Below are 22543 nucleotides of genomic sequence, written 5' to 3'. Positions count from 1 at the left end.
CCAATTCAGATCCTCTGCAAGAGCAGCGTGTGCTCTTTGAGCACTGAGCCGCCTTTGGAGTCCACAGCCAGTCTGTTTTCACCCATAAGATACACTGATTCGGTTATTCGCTCTTAGTAAGAACTAATTCCACTCCAGGGTGCCACTTTCTATTTGGTCTTCTTTGGTACTGATATATTCCATGCATTTGATCAGTACATAAACTCTGAAGGGCTGGAGATACGGCTTGCTAATCAGCATTTGCCCAGCAGACACGAGCTAGCCCCTGGATTCTATCCCTAACCCCGGAGCAGGAAAAGTCTCTGTGGTGTTGTAGTGTTTGATTTTGCCTGCAGCATGTAACATGGAGAGCCATTGTTAGTGATCAAGTAGTCTAGTGAGCGCTGAACGAGCAATGTCTCCTTCACTCTGTCCGTAACCTGTGGGAGGGCCCTGTGCTCCTCTCTATTTTGGGTCACCTGTGAGGTTCAGGTGTCGATCAGGCTTTGAAGGTCAGGGCAGTAGCCCCACCCACTGGTACAAAGGTGGTCTGTCCAGCTCATCAGTGTTTGTGTTGTATCATTGAGACTTCAGTGTTTATGCCTCTGGTCAGTGCCTAGAGGGTTAGCTTTCCATTCCATGTCAGCAAAACAAAGAGAAAGTTGCTTCTGGGAAGCACGTTGTGGGCTCTCTAGAAAGTCCTTTTTTTTTCCTTTCTTCCATTTTTTTTTTTTTTTTTGATATGTATTGATGTTTTGCCTGTGTATACATCTGTGTGAGAGTGTTGGATCCTCTGGAACTGGAGTTATAGACAGTTGGGAACTGCTGTGTGGGGGCTGGGAATTGAACCCACGTCCTCTGAAAGAGTAGTACATGCTCTTAACCACTGAGCCATCTCTCCAGCCCAAAAGTCTTTTTCTTTTTCTTTTTCTTTTTTTTAAAAAAGATTTATTTATTTATTATGTAGACAGTATTCTGCCTGCATGTGTCCCTGCAGGCCAGAAGAGGGCACCAGATCTCATCACAGATGGTTGTGAGCCACCATGTGGGTGTTGGGAATTGAACTCAGGACCTCTGGAAGAGCAGTCAGTGCTCTTAACCACTGAGCCATCTCTCCAGCCCCACAAGTCTTTTTCAAGAATGACCTGGTGGGCCTGTAGAGATGGCTTAGCCATTAAGAACATGCACTACTTTTGCATAGTACCAGAGTTCAGTTCCTCTCACTACAAGGAGCAGCTCACAATTGCCTATAACTCCAGCTCTAACATTTCTGGCCCTCTTGGGCATCTGCACTCACTACATATACTCCCACACAGGTGAACCTACATACTCGTAGTTAAAGGTAGTAGGGGGGGGGCTGGTCGAATATACTTGTAATTTCACCACTCAGGAGGCTGATGCAGGGGAATTGATGTTAGTTCTAGGCTAGCCTACGCTACATAGTAAGACTTTGATTAAAAAAATCTTTATTACTACTTTTAAAACTTTTAAAGGTTTGTTTTATATGTATGAATGTTTTTGCTTGCATGTATGTTATGTATCACATGCCTGCTCATGCCCTCGGAGGTCAGAAGAGGGTGTTAGGTACCCTGGAACTGGAGTTATGGATGGTTGTGAGCCACCAAACCTGGGTCCCCTGGAAAGGCAACCTGTGGTCTTAACCACTAGGTCATCTCTCAGCCTCTTAAAAGCTCTTATTTTGACGTGATTGCCGAATGACTCACCACAGTTGTTGGTGTCCCACGGCTGAGTGCCACTTTCTTTCTGCCCTCAGCAGCGTCCGGTTTGGCCGGTCTGCTTGGGAGTGTGGATCTCGATGGTGTAGTAGAGTAGTTTTCATCCACACTGACTGCAGATTTTTGAAGGTGGTGAACATCCACAAGTAGCTAAGCTCTAGGGCCTGTTGGGTGACTCGTCTCCAGCACACTTCTGTACAGTCAGAGGCAAGCTAGCCCTTGTTCAACTAGCCTTGTGCGTTTCTGGTCTCTTTGAAGAGACAGTTTTGGGGATGTGCTTGTGGGGGTTGCTGCTATCCCCCCTTGGTGGGTGGCAGAACGGCCCTCCTTGCCATTCTTCATCATGGCAGCCATTCTGCTAGGTCTGTGCTGAAAGGCCGAGTGTAAGGGTTGTCTTATTCGTCTTTAAATTTCTGGACATTTAATGGGTGTAGTTCTGAGGTTACAGGGAAAAGCCATTCAGCTCCTCCTGGGTTCTCACCCAGCAGTAATCAACACATCACTCTGGATTTCTTCCCTCCTGCAAGTAGACAATTAATTCTTCAGTGGGCAACGGCAGGGTCTTCTCTAACCCAATTAAGTTCTAAGACTATCCACCTAAAGATTGTGTCAGATCCCCCCACCACTGCCCAGCCCCCAACTTCAGACACAGGCCCAGGTGGTTTTGCCTGGGTTCTGACCTGAAAGTAAGCCAGTGTGCTCACAACCCTGTCTTTCTGTTGGATTTGATAGAGTGGCTCACAGATCCTAGGGAAAGATGTGAAACACAGCCCTTGGAATAAGAGGTAGTTTGTCCTGCGCTAGAAATGAATGGCCTTGGCCTGGGAACAGGATCCAGGTTCTGAGCTAACTGTGAGTGAGTGTGGTACTGAAATATGGATTCTGGTTACCTTGAATGGCGTGCTTCAGTGTGGAGGAGGCTAACTAACTTCTTTCTGTAAGTCAGAGAGCAAAAGTAAGTCACAGATCAGTGCATTTACCAAACACAGTGGTTGTGACATCGGGGAGGCAGGATACAGCAGAGCATGGACTGTCTGTGGGTTTGGGAGGGTGGATCACAGCTTTCTTCGGGTTCCTGGAATCAACTGGTCTCTTAAGTTCAACAACATGTTCCAAGAGTTTTACCCAAGGCACAAGGAGATTAGGCCAGATGAGAGGTTGGTAGTAAATGGCTGTGAGGTCACCTCAGCTTTTGATCTTGCAGCAATCCATCTCTCAAGTCACACAGGCTGTCGCCTGTCAGCCTGCAGGGCCTTCTGCACTGATGCGGCTTCTTTGGAGGACTTGAGTTTGTGTGTGTTTATTGGTTTATTTTGGAGGCTTTTTTACTCTTTATTTTGATCTGCTTTGAGGTAGGGTAGCTCAGACCAGTTCCAGACGTGTGACCCTCCTCTTTCAAGTCTCCCAAGTGCTGAGATGACAAGCGTGTGTCACCATGCCTCGCTTTATAAAGGAGACTTTAAAGGACACAACTAGGCATCCGAAATGATCCAGAGGGTGAGGTGTTTCTGTCTCTGTGGAGATGAGATGTATGTGTGGTCAGCACCTAGAGGTGCCCTTCACCTTCCACAAGTCCCCACACATTCCACTCATTTTGGGGGAAATTAGTGCTGCTGATGGAAGCCGGTGCCTCACACACTGGTCTTGTGTGTGTGGAAGCTTCGTTGTGTAGGCGCAGCTAATGCTTGACGTTGGTCATCACCTCCAAGCAGCCCTGCCCCTCCCACTGCAAGGTTAGGGGGTGGGACAGAAGGTCTTTGTTCTCCATCTTACTGAGCTGAGACAGGTCTCTCATGGAATTAGAAGCTCGCCTTTTTGGCTAGGCTGGCTGGCCAGCTAGTACTGGAAATATGGATGGATGTTTTTATTGATGGGTCTTTTCATCATTACAAGTCGTGTGTGTGTATGTGTTTATGTATATGTTTATATATATATATTGGTTTTTCAAGACAAGGTTTCTCTGTGTAGTTTTGGTGCTTGTCCTGGTGCTTGCTCTGTAGACCAGGCTAGCCTCAAACTCAGAGAGATCCACCTGGCTCTGCCTCCCAAGTGCTGGGATTAAAGGCGTGCACCACCACCACCCTGCCCTATATATATTTTTAAAGTCAGGGTCTCACTATATAGCCCAGGCTTATCTAGAACTTGCTGTGTAGACCAGACTGGCCCCCAACTCACAAAGATCCACTTGCCTCTGCCTCCCAAGTTCTGGGATCAAAGATGTATACCACCTCACCTGGCATAAGTCCTCCTTTATTTCCTTTATTTCATTCAGATCTTTCATTTTAATGAGAAAACTATTTGAATGTAGGCTTTGCATATCTGACTATGTGGATTGACAAGCTGGTGTTGCCATATCTTATTGACTAGATAAAGTCTTTACAAATCATTTAATTGCTCTGAGAATGGACTGCATAAATTTGATTCAGTCAATGCAAAAATTAGAAGGGGATTCCAGTGGGCTATTGTGGACGTGAGTGAGCTGTCCGCAGCTAATCATTAGCTGCACTGGGTTGACCTGGTCACTTCAGCCTGCATCTTGAATGTCCATTGCTCAGTGGCTCTGTGGATGTTTCTGTTCCTAGGTCTGCTCTGGCTGCAGTCATCCTGGCGACCACGTTGACTGGACAGACAGTGGCCATTCCCCAGCCTCGCCAGAGATCCCAGTCCGAGAGTGACGCCTCCTGCGTTGAAAAGGACAGCTTCATCGAGCCCTATGCCACCACCTCAGAGCTGAGGCCTCGGTAGGGACATGGTGACAGCTGTGCATCCTCTCGTGTAGTAGAGGGCCATTCAGCAAGGCCACTCTGTATGGGGCCACGTGTTGATCATAGTCACCAGGGTGTCATCACTTGTGCCCAGGAGGCACCAACAGGACATTAATTGTTCTTGTAATTTTTTGAGACAAGGTCTTCCTGTCTAGACCAGGATGGCCTCAGACTATATTTCCCATACTTTAGCTTCCCAGGCAGCTAGAATTACAGCGGTGTGCCATGGGACTTTACATTTCAATCTAGACTCTTCAGTCACAGTGGCTATAGTCTCAACTGCTGTAGAAGTTGGGTCAGGAGGATCACTTGAACCTGGGAGATCATGGCCTGACCTAGACAACACAGCTGGACCAGTATCAAAAGGAAATCTTGATTCCATTTTGAATATAGCTAGTTTTTCTTCTAACAGTTACACTTTGGCTGAATTGAACTAAAAATATGGAAATGATCATAAAGTTCACTGGAAAGAAAAAGGATATAATATTAGCAAAGGAAGAATGCAAAAATGCTAGTCCAGGTGAGGGCTGGGCTAGCCCTGCTGTATTCTAAAGCAGATGCTAAAGCAGTGAGAGCAGTGAGTGGCTACTCAGGTCAGTAGTGGTGGTGCTTGCGAATGTGAGGCGGCCCTGACCTAGATCAGGGAGAAGGAAGGACTTCAGTACATCCACTAACTGTATTTGAAAGCAGATCAGCTTTGAGTCCTTCCCAGATCATACACCACAGTCGGTCCCTATGTGATGAAAGGATTGTTCTAGATATTCACAAATGTAAGACCATGAGCTTGAATGCCTGGTCGACTGCATGTACTTCTAAGCTAGGAATTTAGAAGGTAAAATTAGGGTGGGGTGGGATGCTCAGGGTTGCGGGAAGGGACTGGGAACTGTGGTCCACATCTGTAATCTTAGCATTTTTGAGATGGGAGTTGAAATATCAGGAATTCAAGGCCATTCTTAGCTATATAGTAAATTTCAGGCTACCTTGGGCTATGTGATATCCTGTTTCAAAACAAAATCAAAACCACAGAAGTTATTACTTTGCAGCTCTGGGGGATCAGTCCTGGGTCCTTCTCCATGCTAGGCAAAGGTCTACACCCAGCTATGCCCCGGCCAAAAATGTTTTTCTTTTAATCATCCATATGTTAAAAAAATGTACATAATCAAAACAAAATTAATAGAACAGGGTAAATATTTATAGTAAACATGAAAACTGGTTTGTTTTGTTTTTTGAAACAGGGTTTTTCTGTGTTGCCCTGAATGTCTTGGAACTCTTCTCTGTAGACCAGGCTGGCCTTGAACTCAGAGATCCACCTGCCTCTGCCTCCCAAGTGCTGGGATTAAAGGTGTGTGCTACACCTCCTGGCTGAAAACAGGGTTTTAATTTTAGTAGATAAAGCTTGTTTCAAATTGGACCACTAGAAACAGATAAAATAGGAAGAGACAATTGACAGCAGAAGAATGGTGACTGAGGTGAATTATGGAAAATTATTCAGCTTCCGTAAGAAACACACAGGCACACACACACACACACACACACACACACACACATGCACGCACGCACGCACGCACACGCACACACACGGAGATATTTAAATTGTGTGGATAAGAAAACTGCTACTTACATAGTTTTGGGTTCAGGAAGTGATTTGTTACATTATTTTTTTTGCATCAGGTACAGCAATGTACCATATCATGGTTTGCTTTCTAGAACTAATCCTTGGGACGGAAGAGGTTAAGTGTACAAGGTGCATTACAGGGTTATTTACAACAAGAAAATCAGAGGGAAATAAAACCACCTAAGGAAGAGGAATTCCCAGCACACTGACATACCTCCATTATTGTGTGTGTGTGTGTGTGTGTGTGTGTGTGTGTGTGTACAATGACTCATGCATGCCAAACATGCACATGACCACTAAGCTATGCCTAATTTACTATTCAAAATGTTGACTATTAGATCTTACTAGTTACTGGATGTGATGGCACATGCCTTTAATACCAACACACAAGAGGCAGAGGCAGGCCAGACTGTTCTACATAGCACCTTCCAAGCCAGCTAAGGCTACTTGTGAGACCCTGTCTCATACAAACAAACAAACAAACAAAGCAAGCAAGGGCAGGAGGAGGTGGCTTAGCAGTTAAGAATATGGCATGTAGCATGTGCTCTTGAGTTTGGTTCCCAGCACCCACATTAGGCATTTCAGAACCAGGGGGATCTGATGACTCTAGCCTCCATGGGCACCTGCACTCATAACCATACACCTACACACAGACACTCATACATAAACATGCAGCTAAAGTAAAAATAGTAAAATTAAATACTTAAACAAATAAATAAATAAAGCTTTACTAATAGCAGATGTGGAGAGATGGCTCAGAGGTTAGGAGAGTTGGTTATATTCCAACAGACCCAGGTTCAGTTCCCAGCACTCATGTTAGGCTATTCACAACCTCCTTTAACTACAGCTCTAGGGGAAGCCAGCACCCTCTTCTGGCCTCTGCTGGCACCTGCACTCACACTGATATGCATGCATGTGTGTACACACATACAAATAAAATCTTTTTAAAAATACTAATAGCAAGATGAGTTGTATATGTATAGAGTATGAGTATGAAAACAAGTATAAAGAAATACTTAGTAGCCAGGTGTGGTGGCGCACGCCTTTAATCCCAGTGCTTAGGAGGCAGAGGCAGGTGGATCTCCGAGTTCGCAGCCAGCCTGGTCTACAAAGTGAGTTCGAGGATGGCCAGGGCCATTACACAGAGAAACCATTCTTGAAAAAAAAGAAAAGAAAGAAATACTTAGAGGGAGAGAGCAGGGAGAACAGACCTGTCATCATCATTCAGCCTCCATGTATTTTATAGTTGAAATGCTTCTTTGGCACAGACTTGGAGACAGTGCATTTAAGATGTGTGTAACAGCTTGGTGGAGTGATGTGTGTCAGTAATCCCGCACTTGGGAAACTGAGGCAGGAGATTAGGGGTTAGGGCTAGCCTGGGCTGTGTAGTGAGATCTTGTGTCAAAATAAATAAGAATAAGTGGGCTTAGTATCAGTGTCAGGTGCTAAACCTCTTGTTTGCTTGTCTTACTTGTTAATGGCCTAACACAGGCAAAGCTGGCAGAATGAGCCGGGAAGAACTTCCTTACCGCCCTTCGAGACTTTAGGCTACAGGGAGGACGGGGATGCTGAAACGCAGGTGTCAACCAGCTACAGGGAGTCAGAGTCCAGCACCTGGAAGGATATGGGAGGTGGCAGAGATGCTGCCTATGCTGTGCCTCACAGGAATCAGGTGACATCCGTGTTCCCAAACTGCTTCCCCCATGTCTCCTATGTTAAACTGCCCAAGACACGTGAGAATGCTCTGTGCTGCTTTCTATCACTTCCATTGTCCCGCCCCTTTGTCTTCCATTGTCCCGCCCCTTTAAATAAAAATAAACAATATACTACTTCCTGCTGGTTAGGGGTGCTGCAATCATATAGGAATCCTGAGAAAATTAAGAATTATGGCCAAGTCCTGACTGGAGTAGTCTGTGAGGCTGCATTGTCTGAGCCAATTGTCTTGAAGCTGTTCTGGATGTTGGATCATCTGGGCCATGGTGTCATCGGAGACCTTTCAGAGGGTCTTCAGTGGTCAAACCATCTTAGCCTGGAAGCATAAGTTCTCATCTTCTGTGGAAACAAAAGCAGAACCTCTTTTCCAAAGCAGCATATCCTTAGACACAAATTTTGAAGTAAAGATACCTTTAAAATATACATATTGGTTTAACTCAGCAGCCTTTGTAATCAAATGTCTTTCTGCAGTTAAAAATCCCAAAGACAGGGCTGGAGAGATGGCTCAGAGGTTAAGATCACTGGCTGCTCTTCCAGAGTTCCTGAGTTCAATTCCCAGCAACCACATGGTGGTTCACAACCATCTGTAATGAGGTCTGGGGCCCTCTTCTGGCCTGCAGTAATACATGCTGTATACATAATAAATAAATAAATCTTAAAAAAAAAAAATCCCAAAGACAGTATAATCCAGACTCTCTGTGTGATTTCCATCTTTATGTCACTTATTTTTTATATTACTTTTACTGTCTCTTTAAAGACTTTATTTTTTAAAACTATTTTTTATATAACTGCATATATTCCTTTTTCTCTCTATATATACATTTTTACACACACTGTAAACAGTTTAGAGTTTTTTCCGTCAGAATCTGTCTTATTGTGAATCTGTAATCCTTCTCTGACCGTGAGAGATTTTAAACTGCTAAGCTGAGTGGCTAGGGCGAAAGCCGCAGCCATGACTGCTGACTGCGCCCCCTTAGCTTCCCACCATGGCGGTGGTACATTTACAGTCAGCTCTGGGAGCCCTGCTCACCGCCAACTCTGGGAAGCAGTGGGTCCATGCCTCCAAGAAGCAGTGCGTTCCACCACTCAGAGCCATGCACGGCTTGGAGAAATCTCTGTGTACCTCGGAGGGGATCCGCCATGCTGTAGCTCAAGCCTGTGCTCAATGAACCCGCTATGGTGTAGCTCACGGCTTACCTGAGAAACACATTTAGGAAGCTATTTTTAACTCTGTTTTAGATTTTTTTTTTTTCTTTTTTTAAGGCTTTCTCAGGTTTTTGGTGGAAATTCTTGCTACCACATCTTTGCACTGGATGTAGCTGGAAGTTTCTTTGGTCCTGCCTGGCCCTTTAGTCAGGACGAATCTTTCCCACCCACATCTAGCAGCCCCTTGGCCCCAAGTAAACACACAGAGGCTTATATTATTTACAAACTGTATGGTCTCTAGCAGGCTTCTTGCTAGCTAGATCTTATATTGTAACCCATGTCTGTTTATCTATAAGTTGCCCCGTGGCTGTGGCTTACCAGTATTTTTACATCTTGTTTCTCCTGGCTGTGCTGGGGTCTCTCTAGACTCTGCCTTTGCCTTTCTTCTTCCTGTCTCTCTCATGGATTTCCTCCCTGACTATAACCTGACTCGCCATAGACCAGAGCAGCTTCTTTATTAACCAATCATAGCAACAGATATTCACAGCATATAGAAAGACATCCCCCAGCACATATCTTCTGTCAACTTTTTGCCAGGCTTTTCACAAGAGTCTGTGGTTTCTTCCTGCCCTGGCATGTCCAGGCCTTTTCAGTGGGCAGCCCTGACATGGCAGGTGTGAGGGCGTTATAACAGGACAGTTAAACTGTTAGGAGGATATATAGCTAACATGGACCATGTGCTTCTTCCACTCTCTTAACCAAAAGGGACCGTTGTCACAGAAGATGGTGAGAGAAGATGATGTTTCTGAGCAGGATGGGCTTTCACACTCTTCCTCCTCTTCCTCCTCCCTCACACCACAGCACGCTCAACAGAAAGGTAAGGAAAGAATTAAACACAAGAGCATTTTTTGGTTGCCAATTCTGGTGCCATCACACCTCTGTACTGTGGCTCTGTGATACTAACTAGAAAAGCACTTGCAATTCAGCTCACCACAAGTGAGCGATTGCCCGGATGTGAGGTTGCCTTGACCATATTAGATGTTAACTTAGAGCCCTTGTCTGCTTTGTTCGCCTGGGCCAGAGGACGCCCAGCTCAGGCTGTGACTGTGTATATGTGCCTTTCCCTCTGCTCCCCGTCACCATGCTAGCTGCAGGACCTGGCCCCAGTGGGTCCTCAGTGAAGGGCTTGTTGGATGCATGAATGTATGGATGTTGCTGGCATAATTCTGTAAATGCACATCGACTTTTTTGATAGATTTTATTTGGCACAGTGAGAGTTCAGCCCATTATGGCAATGATAAGCAATTTTGAGATCCCTAAGAGGACAGGGAGACAGGGCCTGCCAAGCAGTGGGTAGCCAACAGGAGCTTTGTCTGGGCTCCTGGGTTGTTTCCGCCGTGTGGACAAGCTGTGTACGTGTCCTCTGCTCAGTCTGCATGTCTTCTACGTTACTGTAGGGTGGACTGTCGCATTGGCCCCTGCTTTCTGTCCACTCCGTGGTAACTGTCCAATGCGGACAACACAATGCCCTGCTTCACTGTTGCCCGAATGTCTCTCAGGGGCACCGTCCCTTCTCTCGAGGTGTCGCAGCCCCTCCTGCTCTCTTTGGCTCTGTGGCCACCCCTGCTATGGTTCCAAAACAACTTACGGAGGAAGAGTTTGTCGGACTCATGGTTTGAGGGTACACTCCATCACGGTGGGGAAGCCGAGGCAGCAGGGATGTGCAGCTAAGTCAGGAAGAGCAAGATGGGTGCTGGTATTCAGCGTGCTTCCTCCTTTCAGTCAGTCTAGGACCCCAGTCCGTGCAATGGTGCCCCCCACATTTAGGATGGATCTTCCTGCCTCAGCCCAGTGTAGAAACCCTCTCGCATACCTGGAGGTTTGTCTCCTGGGCGATTTTGGACACTGTCGGGTTGCCAGTATTAACCATCACACTGTTGAGGAACAGCCTCAGGAGTCAGGGTCATCAGGGGGTTTTGATTTGTTTGGAATTTTGACAGCAAGGATGTGTTCATGTGTGAATTTTCTCTTGTGAAGATTGGGGTAGACCTCAGCATAACATGACACCAGCTAGGAAACTCTTTGTTGAGCTCCTGGCACCGCCCCTCCATATAAAGAAGAGAAATGAGGTCTACCCGAGAAGCATTAAGTTAGAAGAGAGCGGCCAACTGTGGAGGTGAGGCAGGAGGGCGGGGTCAAGTCCAGGCTGGCTGCATAGAGTCGCTCTGGCCCTGACGGAACAACCACAGCTGGGGCTTTCCTGAGATAGACACAAGGAAGCAAACCCATCTGCAGAGCCAGGTGACTCCATATGTAAGACACTGGCACCCCAGTGAACCTGAGATGAAGACCTTGGTACCCCAGTGAACCTGAGATGAAGACCTTGGTACCCCAGTGAACTTGAGATGAAGGAAATTGCAGGTTTTAATTACTCATCCCATTCTTTTTCTGAACAGTTGATGCCTAAGGACAAACAGATCGTTATTCTCTCCAGGGAAGTACAGGCATTGCCCTGCAAGCTCTTTAACATGTTCATCTGAGCGTGCAGTAAGGCAGAAAGTAAATGCCCCCTCCCTCTCCCCAGCATCTGGAACCACTGGCATCTCACCTTCTAGCTCTAATCCCACAGCTTTAACTGGGAAAGGTAGTGAGATCTGAGGCAGCACTGTAGGACACCAAATCAAGACCAACTGAGAAATGTCCCCAACTATAGACGTTGCTGTGGGTTCACAACAGACCCTGGGGTCCCTCCCCAGCACTAAACCAAAAAACAAAACAAAACTTCTTATAGTTCTTTAGCTATTTGCTCATCAAAAATGTATTTAGGAGTCAGCAAGATAGCTCAGTGGTTAAAGGCACTTGCTTGAGGATTCAAGAGTGTACACACACACACACACACACACATATAAATGTAATAATAAGCAAATTCAACACTCCCATGGGGCATCCATGGGCTCATCCCCTCATGTTCAGGTTGTAGAGGAGGTGTCCAGAGTGTCAGGGCAGGTAACACAGGGACACAAAGACCAGCAAAGGAGGATGGTGGCACCTGCCAGGTAGAGAAAGTCGCCGGGAAACAAAGCTGCACTCAGACACAGAGCTGGCTGTCACCATGTGCCAGATGCATGTAAGTGGTCTAGGCTGTCCCATGATATCTGGCTGAACGCAACTGGTTCAAAACCATTGCTGATGAGCTGGGATGCAGCTCAGCTGGTGGAGTGCCTGCCTAGGATTTGCAAAGCCCTGGGTTAGAGCTGCGTGTGTGTGGTGGCACACACCTGGAATCCCAGCATTTGAGAGGTGGAGGCAGGACAGGAATTCAAGGTCAGCCTTGGCTCAGTAGAGTGTTCAGAGTCAGCCTGGGCTTTGTGAGACCCCTTCTTAAAAACAACAGAACTGAACTGTTCAGATTAGTGGTGATGGTTCAGCTACTAGGGATTTTATTGAGTTGGAAAGTAGATTTAAAATGATATAGGCATTAAGCTTCTTCTTCTTCTTCTTTTTTTTTTTTTTGTTTTTTGGGGCAGGGTTTCTCTGTGTAGCTTTGCGCCTTTCCTGGAACTCGCTTTGGAGACCAGGCTGGCCTCGAACTCACAGAGATCCGCCTGCCTCTGCCTCCCGAGTGCTGGGATTAAAGGCGTGCGCCACCACCGCCTGGCTCGGCATTAAGCTTCTTAGTTGATTTTTTTGAACCCTGTAAAGGGTTGGATTTTTGTTGTTTCCTGTTTTTCAGAGTATGCTGTTCAGTAACGTATTTATACTCTTCAGATCAATGGTGGGACGTTAGAAGCAGCATAGGTTTCCAGCTTGCCACTAGAGAAACTGTCAGCAAAGTGGAGTGGAGGCCGTCCCTCTTCCTAGGGTACCTCAGTTACCACACAACGAGGAGGTCCTGCCAAATCTGTTTTCCTCCTATATCTCTGAGGCAGCTTGCTCTTTTAGGACTTAATTTGTGTGCTCCTGTAACCATGGGGGGCAGGATGGAGTCGGGTCGGCTGTCTTGGCCGGCAGGAGAAGCGTGACTAGGGAGGTAGGGAAGATCATAGTGTGGGAGGCTCAGGGCTGCAGTTCTGGGACCAGGGAAGCCACCACAGAGACTCTGGAATGAGCAGGGCAGAGAGATGGCCCAGTCAAGGTCAAGCTTGCCACGGCCTTGTGGGGATCCTGTTCTTTCTATGGTTGGGGACAAGGTAAGTCTCCGAGTTCATGAGTATGTTCTTCTAGTGTGTCAAATTTCTTATGCTTTTAAAACTTTCCACTTTTTCTTTTTAAACCAGATGGTAAATACTCTGTTCTGAATCTAGAGGTAAGCTTGTTTTCAAGAATCCCTATTTTAAAAATCTGACTTGGCGCTATCATTTGTCTTTGATTTCTTTCTTTCTTTTTAAGCCATGTGACTTCTGTCCCTGACTCTGTACTGTGATTCCATTTCCTGATTTGTACATCTTCAGTTTCCTTTGTATCCTTGAATAGAAACCAACTTAATAATACATACATACGTGATATCAGGATCCTACATAATCCTGATGTATGACCTTTTACTTCATCATAATAACATGCTTATGTGAAAGATCTTCTCATAAGAACTCTTTCCTGCCGCATGATTCATTGATTCACCCCCTCCGTGGTGAGGTTTTAGAGGGGGGTGACTCAAGAGGGACACTGAGATGGACTACTGGGGAGTTTATTAGAATTGTTATTGCCATGCACAGACAGACAGACAGGGACATCAGAGCTCCAAGGAGAGTTCAGACCTAAGTACAAGAGACAGACAGCATGCCAACATTTCCAAAGTGAGGAATCAGAGCCCACATAGCAAAAGTGGGGTCCCCTTTTTATATCCGTATAAGGATAGGGGAGGAGCTGAAAACACAAGCCTGCAGCCAGGCTCTCTCATTCCCAGGTTGGAGGCAGGGAAGGGGGTGGGTAGCAGGTATGTGGTCACACCCACTTGGACGTAAACTCACTTCCCAGGTGAAATCCTGGCCCCAAGATGCTGCTCGGGACTTGAGTAGACAGTGTCTCTGTAGGGTGCCTATTAGTATCTGTGGGGGCTCCATTTTAACATCAATTCACACACACACACACACACACACACACACACACACACACACACGCACACGCACGCACGCACACACGCACGCACATGTACACATACACACGTATGCACGCGCACGCACACACTTGTGCACACTAATATTTTGAGGTACTAGGTACCCTGTGCTTGCTAGGCAAGTGCATTATGGGTTAGCTACATCCCTATTGTATAAACATGACTGCTTCATGGTGTAGTTAAAGGGAAGGTTTTTATTGTAGCTAGGAGGGAGAGAACAGCCAGAGGCATCTGGTAGAGACCAGAGCAGAGAGAGTAAGTAGTAGACTAGACATGACCAGCAGACTGGACTTGGCCATGAGAGGAGAGAGGGAGAGAGACGTGGGGAGACTGAGAGATGAAGACAAAGAGAGGACCAAGAGAGTGAGAGACTGAGTGTGAGACCAAGACCGGGCACAGCTGAGATAGCGGGGTTATAAGGAGAGCTGAGTAGTTGTGGGGAGGGAAGCCCCTGAGCGGGAGGAAGTTTAAGGTAGGAAAGAGGTGAGAAGAGCTAGGTACTTGTGGTACTGAGGAGCCTGCTGCGGGCATGTGCTTTGGTATACTAATAGGCACCATAGATAACCATTTGTCCCTTCTGACTCCTGGTAGAGGGGAGGTGACCTTCCTTTGGACCTGACACCTGGCCCTCACCTGATACTCTTAAAGCAGGAGGGACTGCCCCTCTTCCCAAGTTCAGTCATGGAGACAAGTTAGGAGAAGCAAGAAGTCGCTTCCGTGATTCCTCGAATGGTGGCCAGTTTAATAACCAAGTTGGAAACAGAAATAAGTCCATGCTCAAGTCTCTAGATTTAGGAATGTAGACGTTAAACAGTTTTCACCAGATGTGGTGGGTCCTAGCTGTAACCCCAGCAGCTGGGATTCATCCCAGCAGGAGGATCATGAGTTCATGGGTCACAGGCTACAACACAGATCCTGTCTCAGAAAACAAAACAAAAGCTTACTCTATGATTCTCCGAAGAGTTACACTCTCATTTTCAGCAGGAACTGAAGTCTCAGCACTATATCTATACATAGTGGGAAAGCCAATGGCAGCTCCCAGCCTGCTCTTACTTCTAAGTTTCCAGAGTGAGAGGTGTGCGTGATGTTTTTTTCTCAGCAGTTAGAGCCCCGCTTTAGAGTCAGTGGGTCCTCTTTAGGTTCCAGTACTCACAGTATGTCATGTGCTTCATATACAAAGTGAAGATAGAGTCACTGAGCACCTAGGCAAAGACACAAGACAGCGAGAGCCCACCAGGAGGGGCGGCCCCTGGGTATGCTCTTCGGTTGTAAGAAAACAGTGGGGGCTAAAGAGAGACCCTCGGGAGCCAAGGGAAGAGGAAGCTTCACCCTCCACCCACAGGCCTCACTCAGTGCCTGTGGGAGATGCTCACACTTTCTCACACTCTGCCTTTTCTTCCGTAGGATGAGAAAGTGCCATTACGTGGAAAACCTCCTCCCTCTCCAGGTACTGGCTTTTTGGAGTTCACTACACTGGGCATGCTTAGTGTTTGCAGAGTACCTAGGATAGTCTCATCTGAGGAGTTTACAACTCCTCGTGAAAGCTCTGGCATCTGCCCCTGTGATTAGGTTTGAGGAAGATGTTAGTCATTGAGTGTTAGTGAGTGAGGGTGGGCCTGTGGGGGAGCTCAGGCCTGGTGAGGGTGGGCCTGTGGGAGAGCTCAGGCCTGGGTGAGGGTGGGCCTGTGGGGGAGCTCAGGCCTGGTGAGGGTGGGCCTGTGGGAGAGCTCAGGCCTGGGTGAGGGTGGGCCTGTGGGCGAGCTCAGGCCTGGTGAGGGTGGGCCTGTGGGGGAGCTCAGGCCTGGGTGAGGGTGGGCCTGTGGGATGTGTTGAGTCCTGGTGTGGGAGGTGACGCTGTGGAGTGTGCTGGAGGCCTGGATGCTGGTACATAGAAACGAGGGCTCAGCTGGAGGCCCGCTGCCCTTTGAGGCTGACCTCCTGTACGGGTGGAAAGCAGCGGTGGCTTTCAGAGGGGATTTGTAATGTGGGGCTGTAATGTCTCCCGTCACTCATCTGGAAGTATTATTTTGTCTTTTACTTGGATTGACTTCATTTTTGCTCTTTCTTGGGGATTTTGGTTCTGTGTTCTGAGAGAGTGCTGGTGCCTGTGTGAAGGTCTGGACTTGACTTTACAGGCTCCATCTTAGGGAAAGGGCCATCTCAGAGCACCTGCTGTATTCAGTTCCAGGAAGAATCTCAGGAATGGGCCATGACAACTTGAATAGATACAGGGCAGTAAAGTTTAGCAAGATCCAGATAATCCTGTTTAGAGAGCGGGTTGTGGTTCCCCACCAAAAGTCTAACCCAGTGGTTTCAAGTGTGGTTTTGTACTCAAAGTGTAGACCAATAGTTTAGAAAAGTCACCTTGCCCCATATCCCTTCTGCCCAATCCCAAGCTTGTAATTCCTGGCTTGTGGTTTTCCCTATAAAAACTCTCCACAACTGGGCTCGTAGCCACCGCCACATTTCCTTCCATCTGCCGTGCGGTGGCCCAGGTTGAACCTGAATGAAAGGACCCATATGTGCTTGCATCGGAAACGGCTCCTTGGTGGTCTCTGGGGGTTTCTCGAAACGGGTACAGCACAGGCTCTCTGTCCATTGTACAGCCTATCTGAACTTAGGGTGTAGAGCACACTGATTTTCAGCAAGAGGTTCTGAGTAGGCTCCTCAGACCTCCACATGCACACTATCACACATGTATCCACACCTGACATACACACATCTTGTATACACAATAATAATAAAATTAAAAAGAGCCAAATTCATAGGAAAAAGAAGAAAAAGATTTATTCAGTATGGCCACTTTAAGAAGAGGGACAAAGACTTCCAGTGACTACCCCCAAAACACAAGCCCAGCCTCAGGGTCCTGACACAAAGCTAGGTTTTAAGGAGAGGCCAGAGTTAAGTAGCAGGGCCAGGAAAGCTCTGCTTTGGGCTCAGAGGCTATCTGAAAGGGTCATTAGCATTTGAATTGGTGGGGGCTAGTCGGTTACTAAGTCACTGTCCAGAAGGGTTACCTGGTAGGCAAAAGGGTGCTAAGCCTGCAGGTAGAAGCTCCTCCCTGCCTCCTCTGGCCCTGCCCCCCCTTCCTTCCCCTGGGTACCCAGACTTTTCAGACACCAGGGACACGCCCCGGGCCTAATGTGAACTAGTTGCTTCCACGGCTTTTGGAATGAAGTGTGGAGTGTTGATACACAGTGGTCACTTTGGTCGTTACGTCTGCTTTTCTTCTGTACCCTCTAGATGTAGCCGGTAGAGTACATCAAAGATATACAGAAATGACCAAAGAAAAGTTTGAGGAGTTAAAAGAAGAAACCGTGCATCTCCACGCTGCAAACCAGTCCCTCAGCCTGGAACTGAGCGCCATGAGACAAGCAATGAGGGAGTTACAGCTGCAGCTTAGGAGAGCGGGGAAAGACAGCCGGAGGCTGAAGGAGGCAGAAAAGGCACCCCCTCAGGAAGGTGCGCCCCGCGGTGTTACCGCTAAGGGACAGTCGGGGCTTTATTCACTTTTCACTTTGAGAATCTACTTCCTGTTGTATGTCGATGTGTGGTGATATTTATGTTGTAATATTTAAGATCCTTCATTAATACCCTTATGCTTATTGAATTTTGCTTTTTATCGTATCATTTTTATTAAATGTCATAGCTTATTTATATAAATTATATGTATAGACATTATATATATTTATGTACAATTCACTGCAAAGGAACAAAAAGATCAACCACTAGCTTATATAAAACCTGGGTGACTTTGATAACGCTTGATTGTTGTGTAATATGAAGTCAATGTTTTTCAGTAGCCACACCCGAATTACTTTGCCTAAGGAAGCAAAGCCAAGACCTGCTGGATGAAAACAGGGGGTTGAAGATGATTGTCCATCATCTGAATGTAGAACTCAGCCGCTACCAAACAAAATTCAGGCATTTATCTGAGGAAGAGGTAATGTTTCCAACATGAAGAAACAGTTTGTTTGTCTTTAGCCTTTACTGTTGAATTGATTTCTGGTTCTCAAGGGGTTCTTGGTAGCTCATGCCTTTAATCCCTGCATTTGGGTGACAGACAGGTGGATCTCTGTGAGTTTGAGGCTACCCTGGTCTACAGAGTGAGTTCTAGGATAGCCAGTGCTGTTACAAAGATAAATCCTGTCTTGGGAAAAAAAAAAAACCACCTCACTTGAGAGTGCCTACCCTCTCTCCCACTCGGCTGCACTGCCACTGTTTCCCGGTCCCCTCCACAGCACCACCCCGAGCTCCAATGCATTAGCTATAAAAGTTTCCAAAAAAGCTTTTCTCCATCTTTCTTTCAAAAACTCTCTTTCCTCTGTGCAAATGGAAATGTGTGATTGATGTGGCCACCTGTATTTCTTTCTGACTGACTTTTAAATGCTTCAGCTTATATGTTCCTTATCTGCTCTGACTTGTTACATCTCTGCAGATCAGGAGCTAAGAGCCAGACTGGTAGCAGGCCTGTCCATGGCCCTATATCTTATCGCTGGGCCCCACCTCCTGCAGCTCTGCAGCCTCCACAGATAGCTCCATTAGCCAGCAACCAAGTCCTCGAGCCTGGGCTGTGGCAGCATTTCAGACTCAAATCACAGAAGGAACCAAAGTACAGGGCCATTCCACCTCCTTCAGCCTAACCCATAATGGAGGCAGTAAAGAGCTATGGAACATGGGCAGTGCCGGAACGTGTAAAGTAAAGGGTTAAAGTTCGTGTCAGCTGCTCCATTGTCAGCCCCTTTCCTCAGAGTTACCACTGTTCCAGAAAGTCGATGGATTTTACTCCAGTGAGCCCAGGGCCCAAGTCCATAGACTTGCTGAATAAGCTCCTAGAATCTAAGCTAAGCCAGGAGGCCTGGCCTCTGCTCTTAGAGAGCCCCGGGACATGGGGTGGGGAAGGTGCAGACGTTCAGGACCCAGAACACATCACTGACTGTCTCTAGCTGTGTCTGTGAGGGCAGACACAGACACAGACACAGCATTCTCCCCTCATGAGGGTTTCTGCGAGTCCTGCCTGTAGGACTCTGGAGATTTTTGTTTTTGTCTTTAAATGTACTGGAGATGAACTCAAGGCCTCGTACATTCTAGATAAGCACTGTACACCACTACACCCCCAACCCCTGACTTTCTTTTAACTCTTTTTTTTGTTTTTATTTTATTTTATTTTACAATATAATTTAATTCTACATATCAGCCATGGATTCTCTTGTTCTCCCCCCCTCCCGCACCTCCCCTCCAAGCCAAACCCCCCATTCCCATCTCCTCCAGGGCAAAGACTCCCCCGAGGATTGAGATCAACTTGGTAGACTCAGTCCAGGCAGGTCCAGTCCCCTCTTCCTAGGCTGAGCCAAGTATCCCTGCATAAGCCCCAGGTTTCAAACAGCCAACTCATGCACTGAGACTGAATGCCTCCCAAACAGATCAAGCTAATCAACTGTCTCACCTATTCAGAGGGCCTGATCCAGTTGGGGGCCCCTCAGCCATTGGTTCATTGTTCATGTGTCTCCATTCATTTGGCTATTTGTCCCTCAGTCATTGGATGGGGTTTCTAGCACGACAGTTAGGGTGTTTGGCCATCCTATCACCAGAGTAGGTCAGTTCGGGCTGTCTCTCGACCATTGCTTGCAGTCTATTCTGGAGGTATCTTTGTGGATTTCTGTGGGCCTCTCTAGCACTTTGCTTCTTCCTATTCTCATGTGGTCTTCATTTACCATGGTCTCCTATTCCTTGTTCTCCCTCTCTGTTCTTGATCCAGCTGGGATCTCCCGCTCCCCCAAGCTCTCTTTCCCTCAACCCTCGCCCTTCATTACCCCCACTCACTCCAGGCTGTTCATGTAGATCTCATCCATTTCTCCGTCATTGGGCGATCCTCGTGTCCTTCTTGGGGTCCTGTTTTCTAGGTAGCCTCCCTGGAATTGTGAGTAGCAGTCTAGTCATCTTTGTTTTATATCTAGTATCCTCCTATGAGTGAGTACATACCATGTTTGTCTTTCTGAGTCTGGGTTACCTCACTCAGGATGATTTTTTTCTAGATCCATCCATTTGCCTACAAACCTCATGATGTCATTGTTTTTCTCTGCTGAGTAGTACTCCATTGTGTATATGTACCACATTTTATATATCCATTCTTCAGTTGAAGGACATCTAGGTTGTTTCCAGGTTCTGGCTATTACAAACAATGCTGATATGAACATAGCTGAGCAAGTGCCCTTGTGGTATGATTGAGCATTCCTTGGGTATATACCCAAGAGTGGTATAGCTGGATCTTGGGAGAGATTGATTCCCAATTTTCTAAGAAAGCGCCATATTGATTTCCAAAGTGGTTGTACAAGCTTGCATTCCCACCAGCAGTGGAGGAGAGTTCCCCTAGTTCCACATCCTCTCCAGCATAAGGTGTCTTCAGTGTTTTTGATCTTAGCCATTCTGACAGGCGTAAGGTGGTATCTCAGAGTTGTTTTGATTTGCATTTCCCTGATGATTAGGGATATTGAGCTCTCTCTCTCTCTCTCTCTATCTCTCTTTTAATATAGCTATGACATACAGGTTGAGTATCCCTTAGACAAAAATGCTTGAGATTAGATGTATTTATTGATTTTGAAGCTATTGAGTATTTCATGAACTTTACTTGATGGTAACCTTAAAGGACATCTTTTTTTTTGTTTTTTTTTAAAGATTTATTTATTTATTATGTATACAGTGTTCTGTCTGCCTATGTACCTGCAGTCCAGAAGAGGGCACCAGATCTCATTACAGATGGTTGTGAGCAACCATGTGGGTGCTGGGAATTGAACTCAGGACCTCTGGAAGAACAGCCAGTGTTCTTAACCCCTGAGCCATCTCTCCAGCCCCAAAAGACATCTTTTTAAAATTAGTATTTTGCAGCATTTGATTTGAGACTGTCTGATTAACACCCATTAAATTAATTAATTAATTAATTAATTAATTCATTCATTCATTCATTAATGACTTTGTTTTTATGTGACAGGGTCTCACGTAGCCCAGGCTGGCCTTGAACTCCTGATCATCCTGCCTCCACCTCCGGAGTGTTGGGACTGCAGGTGTTCACACCTCCCTTACTGAATCCTGCATTTCATGTGTACAGTTGATGGAGTTAGTGTGTCCAGACTTGCACAGCTACTATAATCAGTGCTAGAACACTCACACCCATCGCGACATTTCATGCCCGTCAAGTCTCCCCTGTTTTCCCAGCATGCACTTCCTCTACAGCAGCCCCTGGAAACTATTGGTTTACTTTCTTATTTTGTTTGTTTATTGAGACAGGATATCTCTGCATAGCCCTGGCTTTCTTAGACCTCACCATAGACCAGGCTGGCCTCAGACTCACAGAGATGAGGCATGCCCCACATCTGTCCAGGCTGGCCTCAGACTCACAGAGATAAGGTGTGCCCCACATCTGTCCAGGCTGGCCTCAGACTCACAGAGATAAGGTGTGCCCCACATCTGTCCAGGCTGGCCTCAGACTCACAGAGATGATGCGTGCCCCACATCTGTCTAGGCTGGCCTCAGACTCACAGAGGTGAGGCGTGCCCCACATCTGTCCAGGCTGGCCTCAGACTCACAGAGGTGAGGCGTGCCCCACATCTGTCCAGGCTGGCCTCAGACTCACAGAGGTGAGGTGTGCCCCACATCTGTCCTGGTTACGTTCTAACTCTGCAGATTCGCCTGTTTTGAGCAGTTCATAGAAGTGCGATTGCATCGTGGGCGGCCTTTTGTGGCTGATTTCTTTTGTTTTGCATAATAGTAATCTTTCCTTTTTAGAGATGCTGGTAATCGAACCCTGGTCCTTGTACATGTTAGGCAGGCACTCTACTAACTCTAATATTATATATTTATTTATTTGTTCATTTATTTCTAAGAAAGGATCTCTGACTGTAGCCCAAGCAGGGACCCACTATGTAGCTCAGGCTGACCTCAGCTTACGCAGGAGCTTCCCACCTCAGCTTCCGAAGTGCTGAGATTATAGGCGTGCATCACCACACCAGCTCCCAGCATTAACTTTTTAATAACAAAATTAATCTGGGGGAGTTCACCCGATCCAAAACACATTGCCTAGACCTTGTCCTTCTGTTGGGCTGTGGGCGGGGCAAAGCAAGTGGGCCCAGTGACAACTTATTGTCACCTCTGTTGTTGCCCCAGCATCCCCGCTCCATACACTTTTCATTTGACCTATGCAAATGCCACATTTTCAATGACATTTTTCCTAGTCCCTCTCTCCAGATGTGATCTCCCTCTTACTTATTTTGGGAAGGCGGAACGTGTGTGTGTGTGTGTGTGTGTGTGTGTGTGTGTGTGTGTGTGTGTGTGTGTTTAGGTGTTCATGCATGGATGCACATGAAGAGGCCAAAGGAGAGTGTCACTGTCTTCCTCTCTTCCTCCCTCCCTCCCTCCTTCCCTTCTTTTCTTCCTTCTTTTCCCCATCATTCCTTTCTTTCTCTTCATGTGGAAACATGAA

General features: G+C 46.7%; 1 protein-coding gene across 4 annotated transcripts in view; it reads left to right on the top strand.

Annotated features, from left to right (window-relative positions):
- The window catches only part of Cep89 (centrosomal protein 89), a 62198-nt gene that overhangs the window by 4481 nt on the left and 35174 nt on the right, over nt 1–22543 (top strand). For 2 of the 4 annotated variants that reach the window (XM_028877767.2, XM_028877770.2), the window contains exons 3-9: nt 4298–4456; nt 7587–7767; nt 9720–9831; nt 13232–13260; nt 15472–15514; nt 17311–17529; nt 17868–18010. In XM_028877767.2, coding sequence (XP_028733600.1) covers nt 4298–4456; nt 7587–7767; nt 9720–9831; nt 13232–13260; nt 15472–15514; nt 17311–17529; nt 17868–18010 — 886 coding nt within the window. The remainder of the gene's footprint in view (nt 1–4297; nt 4457–7586; nt 7768–9719; nt 9832–13231; nt 13261–15471; nt 15515–17310; nt 17530–17867; nt 18011–22543) is intronic. The other 2 variants (XM_028877768.2, XM_028877769.2) reach the window with 2 other exon arrangements.

The sequence above is a fragment of the Peromyscus leucopus genome, chromosome 1 (assembly GCF_004664715.2).
Source record: "Peromyscus leucopus breed LL Stock chromosome 1, UCI_PerLeu_2.1, whole genome shotgun sequence".
NCBI lineage: Eukaryota > Metazoa > Chordata > Mammalia > Rodentia > Cricetidae > Peromyscus > Peromyscus leucopus.
Note: the sequence above shows the minus strand (reverse complement) of the source record. Positions and strands in the feature narration are given on the sequence as shown.